This window comes from Montipora capricornis, chromosome 9 (genome assembly GCF_036669925.1).
Source record: "Montipora capricornis isolate CH-2021 chromosome 9, ASM3666992v2, whole genome shotgun sequence".
In the NCBI taxonomy this organism is placed as follows: domain Eukaryota; kingdom Metazoa; phylum Cnidaria; class Anthozoa; order Scleractinia; family Acroporidae; genus Montipora; species Montipora capricornis.
The window spans coordinates 14,749,387-14,766,886 of NC_090891.1; the positions used below are offsets into that span (position 1 = coordinate 14,749,387).

At 39.7% G+C, this 17,500-nt stretch overlaps 1 protein-coding gene across 1 annotated transcript in view; it reads left to right on the forward strand.

The window, feature by feature from the left end:
• Positions 1-17,500, forward strand: part of LOC138017323 (plexin A3-like) — a 198,683-nt gene that overhangs the window by 171,499 nt on the left and 9,684 nt on the right. The window contains exons 30-42 of the mRNA XM_068864443.1: positions 101-175; positions 256-322; positions 1,441-1,581; positions 2,302-2,412; positions 2,555-2,600; positions 4,290-4,393; positions 5,786-5,852; positions 7,801-7,922; positions 8,565-8,660; positions 9,062-9,234; positions 9,344-9,446; positions 10,061-10,105; positions 10,195-10,259. Coding sequence (XP_068720544.1) covers positions 101-175; positions 256-322; positions 1,441-1,581; positions 2,302-2,412; positions 2,555-2,600; positions 4,290-4,393; positions 5,786-5,852; positions 7,801-7,922; positions 8,565-8,660; positions 9,062-9,234; positions 9,344-9,446; positions 10,061-10,105; positions 10,195-10,259 — 1,215 coding nt within the window. The remainder of the gene's footprint in view (positions 1-100; positions 176-255; positions 323-1,440; positions 1,582-2,301; positions 2,413-2,554; positions 2,601-4,289; positions 4,394-5,785; positions 5,853-7,800; positions 7,923-8,564; positions 8,661-9,061; positions 9,235-9,343; positions 9,447-10,060; positions 10,106-10,194; positions 10,260-17,500) is intronic.

Below are 17,500 nucleotides of genomic sequence, written 5' to 3' on the forward strand. Positions count from 1 at the left end.
AAGCGTGGTTTAGTGAGTCCAAACGTCACACGCACGATTTTTATCATTTTATGGTTTCGGAGTTCACAAAACAGCGCAAAAATTTTCTCTTTGTTATCAGGATATTGAAAGACTTACTCTGTGAGTTAATACGCAAGTCAGTTGCCAAAAGTCACCCTAAACTTCTCCTGAGACGGTGAGTAATCTTTCAAAGCAATTTGCGTACAGTCTTTCGCTCCCATGATCGAACAAAATTCGTTTACTATTTATCTACAGAACTGAGTCAGTGGCCGAAAAGATGCTCACTAATTGGCTGGCATTTTGCATGTATCATTTTCTTAAGGTGGGTGCATCTTGGTTGCGTAGGCAATCTGTGTATATGTGTGATAAACACTGCTGCAAATGATTGCAGAGTGTGCCATGGCTGAATATGCGCGAAAGGAAAGTAAACATGGGATTTCCATTGCCATGTCAATAAATCAAGGCCGTATACAAGTTGCATTACAATTAAGTCTATTATTATGGTCTTTATACCACTACCTCATTAATTTCTGCAATTTGATTGGCTAAGAGAGAAGATATTTCTGAAAGTTTAAATATTCATATGGAAGAAATTCCTATTTTCGTGGGAACCAACATCACGAAGTCATGTTTAAGAAAATGGTGGACAGATTTCCAGATTTTGAAATTCAAAGAGCCGAAACACCAGAAAAGTACATCAACCTGGCTAAATGTCAGGGCCAGCTGGGTCGAAGGCAAGAATCTGAAAATCAACTTACTCATTTGTGGAGGAAAACAACTGGACAAAATGTCAAATATTTTTGTCCGGTATTCTTAAGTACGAAGGCGTAGAGTGCGACTTGGACAGTTTGATAGTAATGCTAGCTTCATTGGGCCGACACCAAATAGCAAAGAACTGCGCCTTTTCGATTGCAAGGGATGAATTTTCATACGCTTGACCAAAGAAACACAGTGCGTGGTTCAAGTACACTGAACACAAAGTTTCTCAGGCAGTGCTGCAGTACTATAGCCTGATTTGTACGTGATATTTGGTATAAATTCCACTCCAAATTATTTTTACCATTATAACTGGTGGTATTTATGCCATAATATAATAATTATCTACATACACTGTGCTGACATTCATACTTTATCACGCTTCAGGTATTACTGAATATTACCAGAAACTTAACTATACTTTTTGAGTTATGTTTATGTGGAGGCTGTGAAAGTGAGCTCTATCAAGGATCCATGTCCAAGCTGGTATAGTAAGAGGTTTTGCTGCCGTGCATTCATGTAGCTCGTCATGAGGTCTTTCATCCTCAAAGAGGAGAAACATTTTGTGACGAACCAAAAAAATGGCTGCAAGTGAGGCACAAGCGAAGGTTAGGAATTCCAGTAAAAGTATGTCAAGAAGTTTAATGTTTGCTTTCTGACATTATAAATTCTTTTATTATTCAGAACGATGCTGGCGAGCCGCTATTCATGCTGTTTAAAGCAGTGAAACAACAAGCTGAAAAGGGTCCTGTGGATGCAGTGACCGGAGAAGCTAGATACTCCCTCAGTGAAGATAAATTGCTCAGGCAGGCTGTTGATTTTAAGGTATGAGCCACTTCTGTTATGTTCGGCGTTAAGTGATTTTAGTACGTCTCTGTTAAGTCGCGTCATGTGCGATGAGGCATAGTTGTAAAGTTTTACGTGATTTTCAGAATATAGCGTCATTAAATTTAAAGTGATTCTTTTTCTTCCCAGGCTTCACTGAACCCAACTGAAACATGCAAACTGACCCTGTTTTTGTGAAAGTCTTTCGTCTTAGGTTCACTTCTTATTTTTTGCACATTTCAGTAGACACTTTAAACTGTCATTGACACATCGCCTAATTCTTTACTTATAACCTTGAAAATGGCGTTTGTGGACGCCTAAACCTCTCTTTTTCAGTTTTATCTTTGCATGTTTGCTCTTCGAATTTGCATCTGTGTTCACTGGCTAGTTTTCTCTCTGCTTCTCCTTCTGTTCTAAGGAAATGTCTTCAACGTCATTGGTTACTGTCAAAATAAATCGAGAAGGGATTGGGTTGATTGTCGTAGGTACTTACGAACTTTTTGTTTGGACTTTGTTTTTGTGGGGTTTGTCGATGACAATGAGAACACCACAAAACAGGGGGTTTAACATCTTGGTCATTCGCTCAGTGTGCTCTTTTCGTGCATTTAGTTTGGTATGATTTTGTTGTCCAGCGTTCTTCTTTCCTGAGCAGCGGTTCAATCGGCCCTATTTTATCCTTATTGTTAATATTTTCTGAAAATTTATTTGGTTTTCTTTCAGCCTCTGGGTGTTAGTGTGAGCTATAACGGCAGTCCTGCAGTTGCTGTGGTATTGCTTGATTGTGATACTATATCTCAGGCCAAGGACAAGATTTTAGATGTCGTATTTAAGGTATCAGTGAAGCAGAAAAATGTTTTCAGAGAACAGTAAAATTCCTCCTAAAATTTGAATGTGAGGTACTAAATGTAATTCAGAGGTCCAAACAACCTATAAAACGCTGCTATCTTTACTTATCACTGGCATTTGGTTCCAGAATTCTCCATTCTCAAGTCGCCCTCTAATAGATGACCTTCGACTCGGTGAGTATTATTAATTTTCATACCGTCATCGCTAAATTGTATACTCATTGTAATAATAAAAAGAAGCAATTTTTCGTTTAAGTCTCACTAGGAGTTGTCATAAGTAATGTACTGGCTGCAAGGTTTATGATTCCTGCGACCGATAGGAATCCAGACTGTAACATCACGTAATACCGTTATGAAAGAGGGAAGGGTTTCTAAGGCAGCCGTTGATTTACTGCTGTGTTGGTCATATCTCGAACGAGTTGGAGAATGTCTTTGGTTCAGTGTCCGAGGTAACTCCACCACTTTGGGCTGATTCTCCAACCGGTCTCACCTTTGCTATGTAAATCGATAAAAATGATTTGTATAATCCTACCGGTCTGAGTTGTTGCCGTCTCTTTGAATAACTGCCTTGTGTTGGAAGACAACAAAGTTCATTTCCAGTTACAAACGCTCTGTAAATGAAGGCAGATATGATTGTTTTCCTCTTAAGCATGCAAACAGCTTTTTTTGGTCATTCTTCTTGGTGCTTTCAATTTAAAGTGACATTGTTCTTCTCCTTCAACATGTGCATTTATATTAAAAATTTCCACTCAATTACTATTGGTCAAGAATATCATGTAATAAATGATCATATAGTTGTACTGCGAAAATTAAATACATAAGAGTTGAAGACTCTCGTGTATTTTACTTTTATATTGTACTCTTCTCCGACTCTCATGTTTTTCAATTTCCGCAGTTTCTGTATGTGCACATTTTACACATTCCATACCATTCATTTGTTTAAAAATATATATGCAAAAATTTCAGCGCTTTGATTGGCTGAGAGCACATCAATTAATCCCAGAGTGCAAAATAGTGAAATTAGTGCAGAAAGTTAAAATTAATGCAATAAAGGTAAAACTTTTGCATTGATAACCAATGCGTGATACGCATGCGTTGCTTCTGCTTAACCATCGCGACGTTTTTTCATGAATATTATTAATAAGTAATCACATGGTTTTTTTCGTGCAATTTGGAATAAATAAGCATTTGTGATTTTCTTCAAACAGTTAAAATTGCACTCGCCCTAGGGGCTTTTGCAATCTTGTGCGTCCTTGAAAATTTTACTCGTGCTTATTTATTCCAAATTGCACTCGAAATCGTGCGATTTCTTATACGAACTCTTAACGGGATATAAGTCACTCTCACAATTGATCAGCTCCCATTCGGCTTGATAGCTCAGTTGGTAAAACAGTGACGGGGAATCGCACATTCATGGATTTCAGTCCTGTTCAAGCCTGGATGTTTCAAGGCTTTTAGTTGCTGATTAACTGCAACGGTGATCCCCAGCTCTCGTGTTTTTCAACTAAGCGCAAAGTTTGGAAAGTTAAGTGTTTTGCAAAACTTAGTCTTTAGTCTTGCAATTGTTTTGCTTTCTTTTTTTTCTTTTACATCTATCGCATTTTCATATCTGGGATAGTTCAAGCCATCTTGAAATTGCAGTGATTTTATTTGGTACCTGTTGGCATTTTCACCAGGGCTTCCCGCGGCACTTAAAAAGTTGTCCCTTGAAAGATCATTGCTTTGTTGCTTGTGATATTTAGGTTTTAGAATTTACGAAAATTCTATGCAAGTGAAGGTGATGAAGTCCACCGCTCAAAGCCAATTTTAAAGTTTTTGTAAGTATCGCATTGTTTAACCTTGAATTTATCTGGAATAAAACAGAGTGGGACCAAAGTTCTGGACGAGTTCTGTCTCTGCGAGATGACGATTCTCAATCATTGATTGAGGGAGAATGGAGAAAGATAAATACCCTCCGTCATTATCAGGTAAGAGTTGCATTTTCCGATATGCAAGTTCTTTGTTGGCAAATTAGTGTCACTTGTGAGTGACTCATGGACCTAGATAATCTATGATCTATAATTGCTCAAATTATTTTGTAGTTTTTTCTCACATGATATTTATCTCTCGTCTCATTGCTTAACGTTGAAATATAAGCAGGCCGAGAAGCTGGTCTAGTGACTTTCCTCCTGCTGGTTAAATTCTCTATGTGACTTTTCGATTTTAGTTTTCTAGTCCAGTTTTGCACCACGCGAGTACTTTCTTTATTCTTGGTTTTTGCCGTATCTTCAGGCAAAACGTTTACTTGGCGATAGAGATTAATTCGCGTAGGATTAGGCGCAACTACGGCCGCCATTGTTTAAAGGCCGGTTGACACATTAAGTACGCGGACGCAAGCAGACGCACAAGCAACTTACGGAGATGCATTAACATGTCGTTTATTAGTGCTTGTGATTAAGAGGTTCTCAGTCTCCGTATGTTACTTGAGCTTTTTGCTTGCGTCATATGTGCAACCAGCCCTGACCAAGAATTGCCGTTTTTATACTAGAGACGCATAATTCGTCTGGGACCAACTTGGGCACGGAAGGCATTAAGTGTCTAGACGAGCTTTCCAGTTTAGTGCCTCTTATAAGACAAACTAAAGTGGATAGTTCGTCCAGATGCATTATGCGTCTTTTGCCCGTCTCCATATTAGACGAATTTAACAGACACCCGAGTTCGTCCCAGACGGATTATGCGTTCGTCCCGTCTTTACATTAGGGAGCTTTAGCAACGACGATGGGAACGGCAACGAGAACGTCATGTAAAAACATAATTCATGTTATTGCGATCACTTCGCGACTATTCCAAGCTTTTTAATATGACAAAGGTGTGGCAGTCCCTCAGGAATAAAACCATTACGAGAGGCGCTTAATTTAGGGGAGAAAAATGACGTTCTCCATAACACCTCAAACTTCGTTATTTCACGTTGTAGTTTTGCCGACAACGGCAAGGAAATGGACAAAAATGGAAAACGCACGTGCAGGGCGCCCAAAGCTATTGTTTTTGCCCACTGAATATGCAAATTTGTAACGTTCTCGTTGCCGTCGCCGTTGTCGTTGCTAAAGCTCCCTACTATAGCTAGACGGATAACATGAGAGACGCATAATTCGTCTAGACGGATTATTCGTCTCTGGTATAAAAACGGACACTGTTTGTCTGTGGCTTCCAGTAATGACATGCAAGGGGCATTATCTTCAGTCCCCCTTAAAGTCTTGGTAACTGTCTTTTTATTGAAGTCTGAAACAGGGATTGTGAGGAAAAAGGAAAACTTGCTTTAGCGCATCACTGCGGAGTACAAAGACCTAAGGAAGCAACTTTTATGTCTCGTTTGATTATAGGTGACAGACAATGCCTCACTCAGACTTGTCACGGGACAAACATATTTTTACAGCTCGACAGATTCTGGTCAGTACTTGGCGAATTTCCTGTTTTACATTGTTCATTATTCCCACGAAAAGTAACTTACTCAACAAGGTCACAGGAACTTTATAGATATGAGGGTTGTTTTGTGAAGGCGTGATAATTCATCAGCAAGAGGGAAAAGACATGGTCTTCTGCAATATATACTGTACCATTACTGCATTTGAACTGGACACTTCATTCCTGTTACCAGGAAAGTCCCAGGTTAATCAGCTTCTTCAGGTTATTGGCTTAAATTGAAATGAATTTAACCTATTGTTTTAACCAGACAAGGTAAAACGAACGATACCATGTTTCGGAGTCATAGATTAAATTACTAAGTAGCCTCTCTAAAGTCGATTTTCGGCAAGAATTCTCTTCAATTTTACCCGCCATGCCAACAAACCTTGTAAGGCTAGTCAGCACAGCCTTGATTTCTTGCGAGCGGATTTGTAACAAATGTATTAATTTGCTTGAACGATTGAGTGGATCTCGAAAAACAAAGGTGGAAGACCTCGCAAACCTCAGCCCTTGAAAGTTATATAAAGATCTATTTAAGGAACTTCAATGCTCGACCAGTGGAGAAGTAAAAAGTTCCACGACAGCCAGTTTGCCGAAGTCGTATTACATTAAGTGAATCTGGCTTTGCCTTTCTGATACCTGTGGATTTGTATGTTTATTTTGTATTTTCGCGTGTAAGTGTAGTCGGGATGCAGTTCGAATATTCTAGATAACAATAAAAAATCAAGTTCCTCGTTCCTCCTGTTTCTTCATTTATTTGTAAAGAAACAAACCCACATCCCCTCATTTTCGTCCAGGAAATGGAAGTTCTTAGCACATTCACATACGCTTTCTGCGGATTTCCGTTTCGTCGCAACGCATGGTAAATTAGCCCTGCTAAAAGACCATCCTTTCGCTTGGCTTTGCATGAGGACTTTTACAAGCAGTAACTCTAATTATATTTTCTTCGCCATCGTTTCCATGTTCAGCATCGTACCTCAGATTTTACAATCTGCAAAGATAATTCATCCATCGCGTCAGTACATTGAGCCGACCGCAATGTTAAAGAACGCAGCGATCAAAGGGTTTAGATGCTGCAAAATAGACTTACCACACTGCCGTATCCATTTCTTTGTAGCGGTAAATGCAAACCAAAACAATAACAAAGGCGCGCAAGGCATGCCTTTCGACAGAGTCTTTAACTTACTGCCATTTTTGCATTCGGTCAATAAAGGTAACTTTTTAAATGCAATTATGGCAATTATCAAAACCTATCTTGATGGTAAAATTGAAAGTAAACTTCGCCCAAATGGAATCTGATTTAATCAGTAAAACTAGCCGGTTTTGGCTACTGCAACATACATAGGGCCTAAGCCGAAATGTGCACTTAATCAAGAACTTGAAGTACTTGGAATAAAGCCAATTGGATTGTAATCAAAGAAAGATGTGTCGTTTATGCATTCTAATGTGACCTGTGCAATGCGTTTTTGACACGCTACGTTCGTTTAACATGATCATGTCAAGGGACGTAAATTGTCATCGTCCATCTTCAAACACTGTAAGGGCCTTTTACTGGAAGGTCTCAGATAAACTACCGGGGGGTACTTTTCCTGGTCCTCAAGAGTTTGGCTGTTTAACACACGTGTTATTTGTTACACGAGAGAGATTTCCTGTGAATGTGAAATCGATTCCATTAGTGTCAAATATTTGTGCAATGTTTGAAAGTTTGGGAGAACTCGAAAAAGCTGTGGAAACACTCGTCTGGGCTCGTGTTCCCACAGCATTTCTCGTTCTCCCAAACTTTCACTCGTGTTTTTATAACATGTGTACATGTTTTCTATTTCTTAAATATCCTTATACGTACATGTTTGAATTAGGGATATATGTATCTTCACTTATAACCAAAGTAGTAAGTTATCAGTATTTATAATGTGATTTTTTTAATCTGTTCCAGAATTGAACAAAAAGAATGTGCGTTTGGATATACGTGTGGGCTTCAGTCCTGGAGGGAGCTACAGTCCTTTGGCCTTTGGAACCACAGATGGACCAGACGAGGGTGGGCGGCTGTGGCATCTGGTACAAATAAATCTCTTTCATTAGTATGAACGGCCTCATTATCAAGTGCGTTACAATTACAGTACCTTAGAATAAACTATATTACCGGGGTTTACATTTGATGCTACAGTTTTTCTCTCTTTGGTCCTCTACGAATGAAAAAGCTGTAATTGTTGGTTTCTCGGGGGACGTGATCAGTGAGAATTTAGTCTTAGCAGAGGTGGGAACCATGGAGCCAAGACTTGCCCAAGCACACAGATGGAAGCCGGGTGAACTGGTAAGGTGGGACTTGATGAATGTTTGTGCAGGAAATGAGAAGCATAATGTTACGAGCAGACATGTTATGAAGTAAATCAATCATAAAAACGAAGAAGAGTCGTGGCTCAAGTATGCTACCATGGGGAATTCCCACAGAGACGAAAAGAGGATCACGTGGAGCCCCTCTGAAGGAAGTATTGCAGAAAGAAACGGACATACTTATGAACATATTCGGGAATTCATAAATGCCAAGCTCAATTTAATTGGCCTAAAATCCTACACTCCCGTCATTTGTATAGCATTTGTTGTGATAGCAAGTTTTAGCTTCATTTTTGGCTATTTTACTTTAGGATGTTAATGCGTGCACTGTCGTACCATTTTATAACTTATCTTTTTTATTTACAGGTTAAACAATTGGATTACCCAACCGACAGAGCTGACGATGATCGCAACAGCAAATTTGTATCAGAAATTTATTTAACACGTCTCCTAAAAACAAAGGTGAGGTTTTAGCGACGTTTAAGTAATAAATACTTATTACTCAACGTATTAAGTCATAGGGCTGATAACTACAGTCAAGTGTGGCTGCTTTTGAGCATTATGCAAGTTTGTTTCTGAGTATTGTCCTAAAAGGTCAAAAGATGTTTACTTATGAATTGGCAGCATATTTGTCTTGATAATGGAGTTGTCAACGTACCCATCAAGGGAAGTGGCTTCATATCCAGCTCATGGCGCCAGCGTTGTCACTTTAAGTTACTACATGTATCTTCTTTGTTCTGTCAAGTGTCAAGTTTCCATTAACTTTGTCAAATTTTTTTTACCTTTACTTACTTTGCATGCAAACTCGGTCTAAGGACTAAGCATTTACTTGGCATTGATAGTAGTAAACTAACTCCTTACAGGGAACCATTCAGCAGTTTGTGGATCGTTTGTTCCACACCGTTTTTAAGATGAATCGTCGTGGTGGTTCCAGTCTTCCTCCAGTTATCAAATTTCTGTTTGATCTGCTCGATGCACAAGCCAAGGAATTGAATTTAACCGATCCTGAGGTCTTGCATACCTGGAAAAACAACAGGTAATAACAAACATCTTGTAACTGAGAAAAGTAGTCACGTTAGCCGTCAAGAAAACTTGGTAATTTTTGATCCTTTGAGCTTACGTTTACTTCTATTTTAATTTTTCAGTTTACCTCTGCGATTCTGGATTAACATAATAAAGAATCCAAATTTCATATTTGATGTGTGCAAGTCAACCATTGTTGATTCCTGCTTGTCCGTCATAGCACAGGTGAGAGATCTTGTCATAAAGGTGTTTATCAAGTTCCTCAATTGACATTATTAAGACAACTCTACTAATTATAGGTGAGTACTGGAGAAACTTCTAACGTATTCTTTAGCGATTGTGAACCAAGCTGATAAACAATTCTTTGGATAAATAAAACAACATTTTGTACCTTTTCATGACTTGACTGTTTAGACCGTCATCTTCCTATGTAATCTTCAGTTGCAAAATGTTCTCATCATGACATAGGATGCTGTTCCGGCAACCACGTCTTGTTAGCTACAAGCGTCTCTCTTAGTTCTTCACAACTTATCTTAGTAAGACACTGATAACGTTAACTAAGTTTTAGTGGGCTGAGCCCGCGAAGATAGTTTTGGTAATTTTTAAAAGAAAAAGATCTGCCCATTTTGTTATTTGAAGGGTTCGTCCGTTTACATCATCTCATCGTTTGGTTGCTGACACTTGTGCACTGATATGGTAAAGAAAATTAATTTGAAAATTTTTCTCATCCATTGATTTGACGGATGTTTGGCTTTTTCGTCTCAAGAACAATGTTAAAGGGCGTGACGCTTGCCTTTGATATTCGGCAGAGAGTGACCTGAATTACTTTCTTTTCATAGCTGTTCATGGATTCGTGCTCTGTCTCCGAACAAGTTCTCGACAAGGTAAAATACCCATTACATTTAGAGCGCATGTTGAGGAATCATGAAGTTTTGATCGTGATGTCATTAACAATTGCTCTTTGTTTCCGCAGGATTCACCGTCGAATAAACTTCTTTATGCAAGGGAAATACCAGGATATCGTCAAGACGTTGAAAGGTCAGTCAACAACTTAGTGGGTTGAAAATGCTTTGGAATGTACTTATTGTATAGCCTGGCTATCAGGCTTTTCGTAGAAGGGGAGGGAGACGGAAAGAAAAGAATGACACGAAGTCTTTCAATTGAGCCTTCTGCGATACCCGTCTCCAAAAACTAGCCAATCAAAAGTACTTTCGGTCACCTACCTGCCAGGTGTGTCAACTACCATATGTGAAAGAGCGCTCGGTGGGAATGGTGTAAATAAACTTTGCACCGGAATGGACAAGGTTTGCATAGTTTGACGTGAACGTCTACTCACAAAATACGACAGTTGTGCGGTTACGGTTCCGTTGTTCTGTGAGATTACAAACAGAGTTTTCGGGTGCTTTCAATGGAAAGGCAGTCATACTTGCAAAATTATTAGACACTATAGGAATTCTTGATCACCAACGCCTTGTGTGTAAGAGGTACGCGAGAAAGAGTGTTAATTCAAGCTTTTACCGAGTTACAACAAGTCGTTACGGCTTTTTCTGTTGGAGAAATATCAGAGGAAGTTTCAAGTGCTTCCCTACCATCTACTGAGAGAGATGGGCATCGAATTTTAGAACATCGTCAGCGATCTCCGACTGGAATACCCTGCGAGCAGAGTCCCTTTCGATCTTCCTAGGTAAGTCGGGAAGAGGAAAGAAGACTCTGCCGGCCGCCTCGACTTTCTGTGATTTGCCACTCGTCCAAAGAAGTGGATGAGTCAGTCCAGTTTCGACTTGTCCAACCTGTTTTTATTTTTTTATTTTTTCGCATGATCAATCGCCACGCGTCATCAATGTTTTTGTAACTTTACAACAGCGTGGCAATTTGCAACTCTCTAAATTCTCATGAGTATTTCCTATGTTGGTTACAGAAACCTATATTTTTTTCAGTAAAAAATAAAATGGCGATTTAAAAGTATGAACTGCTTTGAGATTTTAAGGAAATGATTCCTTGTGTTGTCCCGTTTCTAACCCCAGAAAGCTATATCGTGTGTATGGAAATAATTATGCTTCTGCATAAAGCACAAAATTAATAGTCATTAGTGCATACAGTTTACAGTGATCAAACACCTCTGAGCTGACAGCAGTAAACAAACAAGCCTTGCAAACAATAACCAACAAAATTATCCAACATTTAAAACTGACATTACATGCACAATAATCTCTTTCACAACCTTTTTTCGTTTGATTGATAATCTTTACATCCTCTCTCTTCTGTTTAGAACAACAGCAAAAATCTTACTGATTAAAAAGTGGGAGAGAGAGAGAGAGAGAGAGTGAAGTGAAGCTAAAGAGTAGTAAATTCGCTTACTCGACTGAAATTTCACAGTCACACAATGCAGCTCACGACTGGCCCTCCATTTCACACAAAAAGCCTATAAATGTGATTGTTGAAACATGCTTTTTCGTTTCTCAGCGAGTTTTACAAAATGTTTGAGGCAGCGAGGCATGCATTAAGACGGAAAACGAACCGTTGTAATTTAGTGTTTGTCTCTCCCATGGTCTCTCGCTCTGTTTCTAGTTCTCTCAGCCTTACGGCGTTCTTCATTGAAATTTTCTCTTCTCCTTCCTCGGCCTCTCTCGAGGCTTTCTTCGTCGCTTCTTCTCTCTTACTCTTTTCTGCTCTTTAATCTTTATCCCGTTGCTCTTCGCGAGGAAAACGCGGGTTGCCAAATGCAACGCTGCCACACGGTTTCCAGCCAAGAAAAATTGCCTGAACACTCCCGTCTCCTGCGCGGGCGGACGAGCGTACGCTGACGTCATAGCCAAAATTTTTCGCATGGATAGATTTGAATGAGGTTAAATTTGGTTAAACATTTAAGGATAAAAATAAGCGAAATAAGTTTTACACAACGTTTCGATGACTCCATGTCATCATTTTCAAGTGAGGAGAGAATAAAATGGATAACTTAATGTATTCCATGCGAGGTGATAAAAGAAAAGTTGTAAAAGTGTACATATAAATGGTGACAAATTTACAAATTCAAATAAATAGTTTTGCGCGTATGGAGTCTGATTGTGTGTTTAACCGTGGCCTCTTCATCTTTATGAATAACATTTCATAAATCAGACAGTCCAGTTTCCGTTGCACTTCTTCAAAACGGAAAAATTGTTGGTGAAGTCACCTATGGTTTCCAGACCGTGGTCGTTCTTTAAGTGCTTGCCGATTGCTGAATAGCGGTATTCGCCAATACGTTGAAGTAAGTGTCGGCTGATGTAGCCGACATACTCTATATCACACAAATCACATTGGTAATCACACACGACGCATTGTTGGCTAATTATAGGTGGTTTGGGCTCACATCTTGAGGTGTTCAGAAATTTTACGACTCTTGAACACAGGTTGAAGATTGTGATCGATTTTGTTGCTTATATCTGATAATTGCCTTCTCACTGCGTCGGCAGACTTTTGATCTTTAAAAGGCAAAACCACTATGTTAACAGCATTTTTGTTAATGGATAATTGGGCTTGCACTCCAGGGTTTTCAGACCTCACTGAGGTGACAAAGTGAGAAATAGTGGAATTAATGAGGCTGTCAGGATACTTGGTTAGTAAACCTCATCTTGAGATGATCACTTTCGGATTTGAAAGACTCCCATGTGGACGACAGGTGGATCGCACGATGTAACATAGTCTTCAGTAGCGATTTCTTGCACCTTTTATAAATGTGGCTTTAGTGGTAAAGGAGTAGACCGGTGTTCGTCGGTTTCCAATAAACGCTAGTTTCCAGTTTACGGCCTTTCTTAAGCACTTCCATACCGACCGATTTCCAAAAAGATCTTACCCATGGTGCTCCGCTGTGCATCGCGCGCCCGAGCTCCACTAAAAAAAATCGCTCAAATAAACCCTGAAATCAGTATCGAATATGAAAAGGAGCGTTGTGAGTAGACGGTGTGATCGTAGCGGACACGATGGTGTACCCGGGTGGTGTACCAGTCCATAAAGGAAATGCAAGGTCACTTTTTGCCGCAATGTAGCATTTGTGTTTTTTAAAATGCAAGGGATGGAGTTTTTTAGTCTGAAGTAACGTGAATAACCACTAATGTTGCTCGGTTTAACGTCAATGCTTTATTTGGATATCCTTGATCTGGATCATATAATCGCAGTTATTGGATTAAATCACCAAATGAATAGTAAGAAACAGGAAGTGTTAAAATCTGACCAGATGAAGGAACTGAAACGGTGTCACGGTATTATTAATGATAGGCACATCGAGTGAAAAATTTGTGTAGAAAACTCTTCTGGTAACAAAGTTAGAATTCGTAAATGTTTAGAGTACCCCGAACAATGGAGTTACCCATGACATGGAAGGGTTACGTTTTTGCAAACGTTGGCCTTGTAGCACTTATATTTCAACAGAATTAACTATTGGAGGGTAATGTGAAGTGCTCGTTTTCTACCCATGTAAACCATGTGCGTTAGCCCTACTAATGGAATTGGGCCCACACAAGGCCAGAGACAAACTCTGACCTTGTCCTCCAATAGTTAATACCCAGCACATGGTTTCAGCTGTGGTTTTCCATGTTTAAAGGCTGATTTACACGGTACGATTTTTGCCGCGTGCGATAAGCTTACGACAGGCCTACAACTCGTTTACGATTGTCGTGTACGTCAGAAAAAATGTCGTAGCATTTTAAAACAAGTTTTTAAACGCTACGACAATGGTAAGCGCAATGTTCGTCAATTTACCCAATTGAAACCGTCCGTTCGCGACTTTTTACTGGGTTGCCAGTATGGCAAACCCAGTCGAGGTCTGCGTTTGATTTGTTTGTTTTATTTTTGTCCGTGTCGATAAAAGTCTTGCCTGTCACTCCCCTGCTAAGTGGTGTCTTTGTTCATAGAGCCTTCTGCGCGTATTTCCTTAGCATCGAGAGGGTAGTGGAAATGCGTAGATTTGTCTGGTGGACACAGGAGAATCATTAACTTAGCCTGCTATGGCGTCGAAAGTCATGAAACGCGAATGGCGTTTTAGTGGATCCTTAAACAAAATATACCCTTATGGAGCTCAATAATGGCAAGTCATTTGGATACTGAACAAGACAGGCGGTGGAATCTTAAAAGCGACGAGTAATGGACTTCGACAACAATCTGTCGCCAGTCGAGCCGAAATCAAAGTGAGCTGCCTTTCTAAAATATAAGATTTTACCAAGTGTGCTGTTATGTAGAACACTGAAACCAAATGGAAAATTCTCTGGTAACTTATGGGTTCAACAAAGAAAGAGAACGAATAGAACACGTTAAGTGGATCTGTGATCAACTCTGCACAGTCTTCAGGTAAAAAAAAAAATTGGAAATGTGACAGCCAAGAATTATTTGAAAGAAAGCTTGTCGTCGTCTGTTTTGTGCTTCATTCAAGGAAAAGGTTCTTCATGGAAACAGTTTGATCCTGAAATTTAAGTTTGTTGTAATATTGTGCATATTTGACACGACTGAGTTTTTTCTCTTCACGCACGTAATGAAATAGGAAGGGGTTTTTGCCTCTAATAGCAAATATGTTGTTTGTTTCAAAAATTTGTTCGCTGGAAAAGGCACAGGTAACCCAGGTTCACTGTGTGCGTCACGTAGGTATTAAAATATAAAGAACACATGAGGCGAAGTTTAGGTCTGAAAATTTGCTAGAAAATGGAAATAAAAATCGATAAAACTTACCATGTGATGAGCTGTTGTTGTCTTTAATACGTACACGAAGTTTCGGGAAAAATGGTCCCCGTTCACCTTCCTTCATAGTATAGTGACAAGGTAGGAGACGGAAGCCAACTTATGGACTCCGATCGACCCAAAACAAGCACGATTTTTTTCGCGAAAATCGAATCCAGTCGCTAAATAAACACGCCAGGCTCGTGGAACATGAATTTCTCTAAACCATGAATCCACTGAAGCATCTCCAGGTAGCAACCCGAAGCCACCAGACTGCGTAAAACTTGTAAGTTAACCTCGTAAAATGGCGGCCAGAAAGCGTTGTACTCGCGAAGTGTCCAATTCGAAATGGCACTGAACTCTGGACGCCTGGTGACGAGTTTACTAAGTTCTTGAGGGAGGAGAGTCCCACATTGCTAAAAACAAAACTCACTGAGCAATCTGGGACTCCCCTCCCTCCAGGGGGACTTATTATACTCGTCACCAGGCGTTTTGAATTGGACACTTCGCGAGTACAACGCTTCCTGGCCGCCATTTTACGAGGTTAACTTACAAGTTTTACGCAGTCTGGTGGCTTCGCGTTGCTACCTGGAGATGCTTCAGTGGATTCATGGTTTAGAGAAATTCATGTTCCACGAGCCTGTTGTGTTTATTTAGCGACTGGATTCGATTTTCGCGAAAAAAATCGTGCTTGTTTTGGGTCGATCGGAGTCCATAAGCTGGCTTCCATCTCCTACCTCGTCACTATACTATGAAGGAAGGTGAACGGGCACCATTTTTCCCGAAACTTCGTGTACGTATTAAAGACAACAACAGCTCATCACATGGTAAGTTTTATCGATTTTTATTTCCATTTTCTAGCAAATTTTCAGACCTAAACTTCGCTTCATATGTTCTTCATATTTTAATACCTACGTGACGCACACAGTGAGCCTGGGTTACCTATGGAAAAGGTGGCCTTTATGAATTCATCATGTTTTATGATATGTGTGCTGGATAGTTTTTATGGCAATAGTAAAGCATTTTCTCTGCTCTGTCTTGTTTCTCTGTAAGCAGGAAAGGTTTCATGAAAATAAACAGGTCTGTTGGAAGCGTGCTTTAGTTTCAACAAAATGAGCCCCAAAATCAGCAAAAAATTGTGACGCCGGTGAATAATAAAGTAGCTTCTATTTCCAAAATGATGGAATTACCTGGTGATAAATAACCTCGTCTTGGAGAGTAAATTTTTGACTTTGCAGAGACAATGGTGGGCGATTGTGATCTTTGTTTTGAATTCGCTCATTTATTGTCAAACTTTATAACACTGGACAGAAAAAGAAACTTACGAAAACCCGGTATCTTGCCATCATTTGACACAGATGCTTCACTGTTTGGCAAGTAAACATGCCGCGGTAACTTAATCACGGCGCCCGCTGAATTCCGGCGATGTCACTTTCGATTTTGCGATTTATTTGTGCAACCAAAACGTACAATAACAAAATTAAACGTAGCAAAAATCTCCCGAAATGTTTGTCGCTGATCGTAACTGTTTATATTCTATATTCACGGTTCAAAATTAATGTTGTTTTCATGTCGTAAATATGTTAATGTCGAGCAACCGTCCTGGAAACTTCCTTCTGCTCTTTCTAAAAACTGTGTATCAATATTTATTTACTGTTGCATCAATATTTGTTTTTGCATAAACCTTGCTGATTTCGCATTTTTGAGCGTTAATAGTATTTTCGGTCCAATGCTTCTGTTTGACGAAGGGGTATATGTTTGTGGTCACCCATCCAGACACTAACCTCGCCGAATATGAGATAACTTTAGTAGACGTTAGTATTACAAAGCTCTCAGATGCTCAGAGGGCACGCTTAAACTTGTGGTAAAAAGAAGTTTATCAACATGTCAGCCCAGAAGCCAATGTTTCTCACTTCCCATTTATTTTCTTCAATCTTTCTGGGTTCAGTACTTTGCTAGTAACCACATGTCTTCTCAGGCTATTTACCCAAGACTTCTACCATGGCACTACAATGATAGACAATACCAAAACAATATCGTGTACTGTTAGAGGTGCATATTACGCAAGGACAGATCTGTTTCGTCGTACGAACGTGTGAGGACCTGTGAGCCAAAGGGCCTCTGCTGGTATGACTTCTGGGTGACCCCTTAAATGGTCTTAATGACCCCCCAACTTGAAATAAATTGCCTGAAACGGTGCACGTACCAAAGGCAACCCAGTGTACCCTCACGGAGGGTCTAGTTTAACCATCAAACCAAATTTTTTTTTTTTTTGTGGAAGATAATTTAGTCACTTTTCGGCTCCTTTGTGTAGAAAACAGACTTGAGTTAAGAAGGTGCTCCAACGCTCGATTGCACGGCATATGATGTGTGACGCACCGTGACACATGACGAGAGTACTAGCTCTCGTAAGTATTTAAGTATTTCGCAATTATTCCGTCTTGATCTCTCTGAACAATTCGGACGAGATTTAATGGATTACTGCGATCCCTCTCACGGAAAAAATGAAGCTGAAACGACTGAAGAAAGCATTACACCGACACACCGTAACTGTTACTTCGCGCCTCGCTAACTAGCGCGTGTATAAACACATA